Source organism: Nuphar pumila, chromosome 6, assembly GCF_984573655.1.
Source record: "Nuphar pumila chromosome 6, dmNupPumi1.hap1.1, whole genome shotgun sequence".
In the NCBI taxonomy this organism is placed as follows: Eukaryota; Viridiplantae; Streptophyta; class Magnoliopsida; order Nymphaeales; family Nymphaeaceae; genus Nuphar; species Nuphar pumila.
Window position 1 is genome coordinate 13,420,608 of NC_143254.1, and position 7,915 is coordinate 13,428,522.

The 7,915-nt window shown below is 36.3% G+C and overlaps 1 protein-coding gene across 1 annotated transcript; it reads left to right on the forward strand.

The window, feature by feature from the left end:
• The first annotated feature begins 797 nt into the window (after positions 1 to 797).
• LOC149834021 (sirohydrochlorin ferrochelatase, chloroplastic-like) lies at positions 798 to 3,493 on the forward strand. Its single transcript, XM_090009930.1, has 6 exons — positions 798 to 842; positions 994 to 1,196; positions 1,490 to 1,551; positions 2,054 to 2,164; positions 2,280 to 2,372; positions 3,252 to 3,493. Exons 1-6 carry the CDS (start codon positions 811 to 813, stop codon positions 3,357 to 3,359), a joined length of 609 nt encoding a protein of 202 aa, XP_089866056.1. The 5' UTR covers positions 798 to 810; the 3' UTR covers positions 3,360 to 3,493.
• Positions 3,494 to 7,915: the final 4,422 nt, after the last annotated feature.

Sequence of the window (7,915 nt, forward strand, 5' to 3'; positions counted from 1 at the left end):
GTCAATTAGAATCAGGTACGACCCAAAAGGTTCTATTAATATATGGAGCTGGGTATGGTTTGTGAAATTTTAAACTGAAAGCACATCCACTTGAGTTTCTATTAAGACTTATAATTTTTCAATGTAAAAAAAGTTAAAGAATATTACTTTACCTAGTATTGGCTGGATCTGGTTTATGTAATCCTTATAGTAAGAATATTACTTGGCTGGATCTGGTTTATGTAATCCTTACAGTACCCGTGCATATTATGGCAGACCCAATAGGATCCAGGTCCAAACTCGGTAGCAGCACCCCAAAGTCATATCCGAGTTCCGAGCTACTTGGGTCCGAACCAGGTCTGACCCGTTGACACCTTCCACCCAGCTAGGGTTTATAACCCAGACCTGACCCGTACCAAACCTTATAAGGTCGGGTATGGTGATAAATAGAAAGACCCGATTAAGACCCTGGTTTGGACCCAAAAATCCGATTAATACATGGATCCAAATATAGTTTGTGAAATTTTATATCAGACCCGGGCCCGACCTGAGTTTCAATTGTGACCCACAAATTTTCAATGTAAAAATTATATAAAAAAATATTATTTTATCAGGTATGGCCGGGCTCTAGTTCATGTAGTTCTTATCAGGACTGGGTATGGTTTCTCTTATAATGGATCCGATTAGGCTCAGGTCTGAACCCTATACCATACCTAAAAGTCAGGGTCATGTCTGGTTTCACTCGGATCCGAACCAAACTCGACCCGATGATTCCCAAAAGCCATCTGGCTCATAACTCCGGACAAAAGAGAGAAAGATGCCAATTGAGGAATGAAGACGTTATCGCTACAGTACGGGCTAAGGTCAGTACAATTTCTCCCCACCTCTTGCCTTCCTCACTGAGTTCTCGCTCATCTCCGTTCTCTCCCATCTGTTCTTTCTTCTTCCGTTTTCACCTTCTACTTATTCCCTTTCTGTTTTCTTGCCTCCAACTTTTTCGGTGGTGTAATAAAGGACCCCCACCAAGGAAAATCTCAGAACCCCAAGAGCCTTCAATCCCCAGAAAGGCTCCAGTAGGATCCGATTGCTCTCCAGGAAGCCGAATATGAGTGTAAGAAGTGAAGGGTCGTCAGGAGGAAGAAATGGTGTTGGGGATGGTGATGGGGTAATCATTGTGGACCATGGTTCGAGAAGCCAAGACTCCAATCTTATGCTAAGTATGTTTCATTCGTTATAACTGTTACTGGTTTTTCTATTATATTGGTCCCTTATATTGAAGGTTTGAATGGTAACTGGATGCTTACTTTAGCATGGTGCCATATTTATTTTTTGTCATTGTTATTTCTAGCTAATGCTGTTGGGTGGGTGTTTCGATTTATCCACTTATCAAAAAAGGTGGGATGACTTGGGATGTGGCTCATCCCGGCTTTATGAATTAATGGGCGTGTTCGACAACCCGTTGGTGCTAAAGCTTGATCTTTTCCTCTTCTGTTGTTTTAAACGATTTTAGATGCGTTTGTGGCAATGTTCAAGGAGAAAACTGGATACCCAATTGTGGAGCCTGCTCATATGGTATGAATGATCTGGTTGTTATTGTTTCTTATTTATATCTTTAGGTTTTGTAGCTCAAAGATGTGGGCATTGTGCTGTGGTGTATTTCCTATTGATAATCTAGTTAGAGCCCCATCCACTCTCTGTTTGGGGGCCTTGCATTGAGATGGAAACTCCATTCCCATGTGCTTCCACATTATAGTTTTTGCCAAAATCTGTTGTGGAGGATGTAGTTGCCAAAAACATCCTCTTGTGAATGGTGTTGAAATGTGGTGCTGGGGCTGCCAACTCCATTATTCTCATTGCAGTCTTTTGGCAATACTACTGCTCCCAAACAGCAGAGAGGATGAGAACACTGCAGAAATTGCAAGGTACCTCCAATTCAAGGCTCCCAAACAGATCCTTAACTTTGAACTGTAATGCTTTGCGGTTTATACTTCATTTTCTGTTGTTTCTCTTGTTTTTGTTTTTCTGGGGTGTGTGTGTTTGTGTTTGAGGAATAATGTTTATTCGTGCACAGTAGGAATTGGCAAAGCCATCAATTAAGGATGCATTCCATGTTTGCGTTCAACAAGGAGCAAAGCGCATCATTTTAAGCCCTTATTTCCTCTCCCCAGGGCGCCACTGGAAGCAGGTAAGAGCCATGTTCTTGGTAAATTATATTTCCTTCTGCCCCCTCTCTATTTATCTTCTCTTTTTCTTTTTTTCTCTTTTTCCTCAATTTGTAGTGTGATTTGTCTATACTTTAGGACATACCAATGCTGGCTGCAGAAGCTGCAAAAGAGCATCCTGGCATCTCTTACATTGTAACAGCACCTCTTGGTCTTCATGAGTTATTAGTGGTAAAAAAATGCATCCCCTTCATTCTCCCCACCTCCGTTGCTTATGTGGGTTTGTGCTCATGCGTGTATTTATCTGCATATCTTAATCAAGTTGTACCTGGAGTCGACCTTGTAGGAGTGCTGTGAATCTGCCTTGGACGAAATGCCTATCCCAGTCTCAAGTAACAACCCTTTTAACTATTTGATCCATTGCCTCTCTCTCTCTCTTTGTTTTAAAATTTTCGGCATGGGGATTTCAGTGAAGATCGTTAAGGTATTATCAGTGTAGCCCTGTCCATACAATTTCAGAGTAGCATGAGCTGTCTTTGGTCTCTTCCAATCCTTACTAGAATTTCCCACAAGTTCTGGTAGAAGCCAACGACTTTTTTATATAGACGATAAATGAACAAGCGTAAGTGTGATGCTTTACTTAACTGGCTAAGTCACCTCGCTTCAATCACCATTTCATCAAGTGTTCATGCCCTTGACTTACGTTGCCCTGAGGAGAGCTGTTGAGAGGCTTCAAGCAATGTGACCCTTTTTGAGTTATTATCAAACGTGGTCAAGGCCCTTACATCACAGTCATTAAGGTCGATGTAGGTGCAGAATTTTCCTGACTCAGTCAAGGCCATTGCAAAGTCTACATGAGTTTTGTTTGGTTTCAAAATTGAATCATAGATTTTCAGCCATTTATGAAGCACATATGGTCTTTTATTATGCAAGAATGAGGTGACAGAATTGCAGAAAGCTAGCAAAGAATTTCTTTTGCATTTGATTAAAATATGATTGATATTAGTCGACTTTCATTCCAGAGCTTTTATCTGAACTCCTTGCAGTCCCTTGTTGCATTAGCAAAAAAGCAGCAATAGTCCAGTAATTGAAGCTTTGCAATTTTTGCAGGACGTAGTGAATGATAGAATCAAGTATTGCTTGAGTCATGTTGCTGGGGATGCCGATGAGTGTGCGGTTTGTCGTGGCACTGGAAAATGCCGTGTATTTGTTGTGTAAACTCATTCTTTCAGTATGCATAATGTGCTTTCCTGAAAATAGAAAACATCAAGCCATGGATGAGCTTAAAGTGGCACTGCTTCTGTTTTTCACTTTTTTTCTTCAACTTAATTCATATGCATGATTCTGACAAAGCTCAAAGACTCCAACACTGATCCATCATAAGCAAAATGGGTGATTGGGGTGAATGGGCATCAATTGCTATAATAGTGATATAATATATCTTACGTATTTTTTAGCTGTATGCTTTACTCACCTTAAAAAACTAAATGAATGCTACAGAAATTATGTGGCTTCTTCGTTTCGAAAATCATAAGCAGCCAGCAGTTCTATGCTTACAAACTTCATGATTGCCGTGGCTGGTGTATTGCCTAGAGACTGGCTCATAGGGCTTTGTCTACAAATTTGTCTTCTGGGAAAATTTGGTAAATTTTTTCAGGATATGACCACAGGTTCAGAAAAATCCGTCTTCGGCTTCAGCCTAGGATACCTTGTGCTGGTGACTCCAGTATCAACGAGTCTTGCTTTGTAGTGCGTAACAAGTGATAAAGAAATCAGTATTATGAAAAAAAAATATGATGGACTGGATAGCAGCATATAACTTCCAAGGATGCTTAAACGTAACACACACAGGTTGGATCTTGGTACCAGATCTGGATATGGCTGGTCTCACAAGAGGAACCCCAAAAGCTATTGAATGGTGGGCCATTAAGAATAATAATGAGGCCTATCAAGTAAAGATTAATGTAAATATTAATCTTTTATGTAAGGGGTTATTGAGTTTAATGAGACATTATATCCAAGTTAGTAGTGGAGTTAAATCCAATCCTCCTTGGTTGATTAAGACCATGGCCATGGCAATGAAGAAAAGAGAGCAATAGTTTAGCTCTAATGGAGGATTGTGATGATTCTCTTTTGGAGATGAGATAAAATAGCTCAAACGGATAGAACGTGTGGTTTTATGAGGTTGGAGGTTCAACCCCTGCTAGCAGACATGCCCCATCATCTAATGACCTCTACCATATTGATCTCAGGGGTCTAAAGAATCATTTATTGGTATCAGAGTTGTAGGTTGAATTCTTTACACATGTAGTGGGGTTGGAACTGGATAGAGCGTTGGATGTCAAAGTTGTGTGGGGACCGTGCTGGAGGGATCCTAACTCACCATAAACAACAGACATGTCAGACAAGACCGTCGAGATGATCACTAGCTCTTCTTTGACATGAATATCAAAAAACATTGAAGTGCCCATATCCCTATGAGATACTTTAGGTTGTCTAGCCTATCAACAGAGAAGGTCTCTGAATATGACATGTCTGGCCCCACCACTGAGGTACATATGGAAGCCTCCATTTAAGTGGGTTCGGCTTGCCAGAGATTCGATGAGCTCTAGTAGCGGCCACAGAGATGCACCAATCAGCCAGATGCAACCGAGGAGCTTGAACATGTAGGTGGTCGACACGCACGTGGTGCCACGGGTGCACTAGATACAGCACTGACTCATGCAGTGGTGTGGAGTGAGACAAGGATGGTAGTGTGGGACCTATAATTCCTACATATTGAATCAGGTCTGCTATGAAAATCATGTTCTTTGAAGCGGACCAATAGAGATCTTTGTATGATACATGATAATGCATAAAATGCATATCATATTATCATAAAATCATGAATTTATATGATCTTTTATAACATAAGTATAATTTTTTATATGGTTTTAGGTATGACGGAACTACGGTTCAAATTTCATCAGAATCAGAATTAAAACGAGGAAATTAGAGCATTTTCTAAGAAATCGAATATGTACCAATTTGAAGTGGATTCATATCCGATCCAAAATCATACAAATAAAGTCCAGATCTGGTCCACACATCCTCCAGACCCAAAGTCCACGATCCATATTAAAAAATTTCCAAAAAGTTCCTCTAGAATTGGTGCAGGTGGTTTTTAGCATTTTTTAGAAGTTTTGGATACTAATTTGTATATAGCTAAAAGTAGGCCTTGATTTGGAATTTTGTAAAATTATTTCTACATATAGGGGATGTCCAGCATTGTTCTCATTGTCTTTGCCTAGTATTTCATGCTACTCTCTCTAGATCCTTGTTTCCCTTTTGCTTTCTAACTTTTTTTTTCTTCCTTGTTATTCCTCGCCTGCTATCTCTATTTTTCTTTTCCTTCATTGTTTTGCGTGTTTCTTTTTTTTTGTGGTTTTATTTTTATTGCAGGTACCCACGATTGGAGACTTCTAACTCATATTTGGTGTGAACCACCATCTACCTTGACGATCGGTGGTCGAGAAATCTTCCCCTGCAACCTACCGGTCTCTTTTCTTCCACCACTGATCTCCATCTTCGTTAACTCGGTCTCTAATGTGCTGCATCCAAAAATATATTCTAACAATAAAAATGATGTTTGTGCCGTGATATTCAAGATACAAGTCCACTCTTTTCTACCCTCATATTTATCGGGTAGCCCTTGAGGTGCGCCTTCCTCCCCCTCTCTACTTTTTGGTCTTTATCTCCATATTTTTTAAAGAACCCGAGTCTTGGCCCCTTTTCTTTTGCGTTTAGGTTTGGGTTTCGAATGTTTTATAGTATTTTGTGTCCAGAATCAAATTCTAGGATCTGATTGTTTTCTTGATGGTGTTTTTGTAGAGTCTTGAGTCATTTTCGATCAAAACCCTAGCCGAAAAGGCTAGTCGGCTAGAGGTATTTTGTGAAAATCGTGTTTGTGTCTTTGTCGGTCTTTATTTTTTTTTTATTGGTTAGATTAGGTTAGAAAGTCTCAGATCTGATTAGTTTTGGTTTTTGGTGTTCTTAGATTCACATTTTTTAGAAAAATAAAAATAGATTAAATTAGTTCTTGCTAATTTTCTTGATTTTTGTGCCTAATATTTTTGTTTTAGTTAAATCGTTACATATAGATTAGATTAAATTCCTTATTCACGTTATTTTAAATTAGTTAGGCATAGATCTGATTAGAGTAAATTAGATTAGGTTCTTTATTGTCGTTAATTAGGTTAGATTTTAATTTAGTTAGAATTTCTAAAATAGCCTATTAGAATTTTTATAATCTTTTTCATCCTTTTCTATTTTTGGTAGATAGAACTGCTTGGTTTCTTATTAATTCCATTAATAGGTTAGTTTTTATATTAATTAAAGCATGTCTTTTTGTTATTTCATCAGATTAGTTAACATTTTGATCAAATTTAATTAGTTTTTGTTTAATTAATAGTTTAGTTTAGAAATCAGTAGAATAAATAAGTAGTGCTTTTAATTTTTTTTGTTTAAGTGAATAGATTAGAATTAATTTCTTGTTCTTTAGTAGTTAGATCTCAATTAGTTTTAATTCTAGAATTTTGATTCCATTAAATAGATTAGAAAATAGCATTAGTTTAATTATCATTTTTTAATAGATTTAATTTCTAGCCGATTTAGATAATAATTAATTTTCTCTTTTGTTGACAGTTGTAATTTTTGTTAATCCCTATTTTTCCAGTAATTAGATTAATATTGTTAATATTATTGCTTGATTAAATCAGATTAGTTTAATTAGAAATTAGTTTAGTTAAAATAGTTAGCCAATTTATTATTATTTCAATTATCGTCTTCTTTAGCATCATTTAGATCACTTTCGGTTAGTCATGTTTCTCTGTAGTTTATTTTCATTCAATTCAGTTAGTCAACTTTAGTATTGTTCAATTTACGCTGATGTTAGTTTAATTATTCAATTCAAAATAGATTAGTTGTTTGTTTAAATAAGAATAGTTGATTATTATTTTTGTTTATCAATAGTTAGAATAGATATAATAGGTTAGTTTTTATTTTAATAACTCATGTTAGTTGCTATAGTTAATTTATTATTTTCGTACAACCATTAGTTAATTTGTTAATGTAATATTCCTGTTAGTTGAAATCTTGAGTCTTGTTAGTCGGTTAGTCTTTGCTTTGAATTTCGGCTAGTGTTCTTGATAGTTTAGATCAGGTATTCAATTGGTTTCTTGTTTGTTAGTTATTCAATTAGCTAGAATATTAATTAGTTTGATTATTGAATAGTCGGTTAGCATATGTTTCTTTCTTATTAGTTAGTTAGTAGTTTGTTAGTTATTTTCTTACTTTCTTGATTAGTTAATAGTTAGTTTTGATTATTGTTAAATTCAACATAGATTAGTTATTTCATGGTTTCATTAATTAATTGCATTTAGTTAATTCTGAAAATTTAGATTATTTCTTTATTAACCAATAGATTGTTTTTAGTTATTCCATAGATAAATCGTTGATTACATTAGATCTTGATAGTTCTTTTTAATTTGTCCCTTTTAATTTAGTTCCCCTTAATTGTATTATCATCCCTTATTTAGTTAGAATATATTCTTTATAGGGTAGGTTTCCTTTTATTATTTTATATTCCAGGTCCCTATAATTGTGCCAACACCAGGAGGAGGGTGGGCTGAGGTCGACGTGTCAGATTATTTTCTTAAAGCTCCCTCAATTTTATTAGAATGATCTTCAAGTTTAGTTAGAGATATTTCTTTTTATTATTTTTGTCCCTTTTGTTT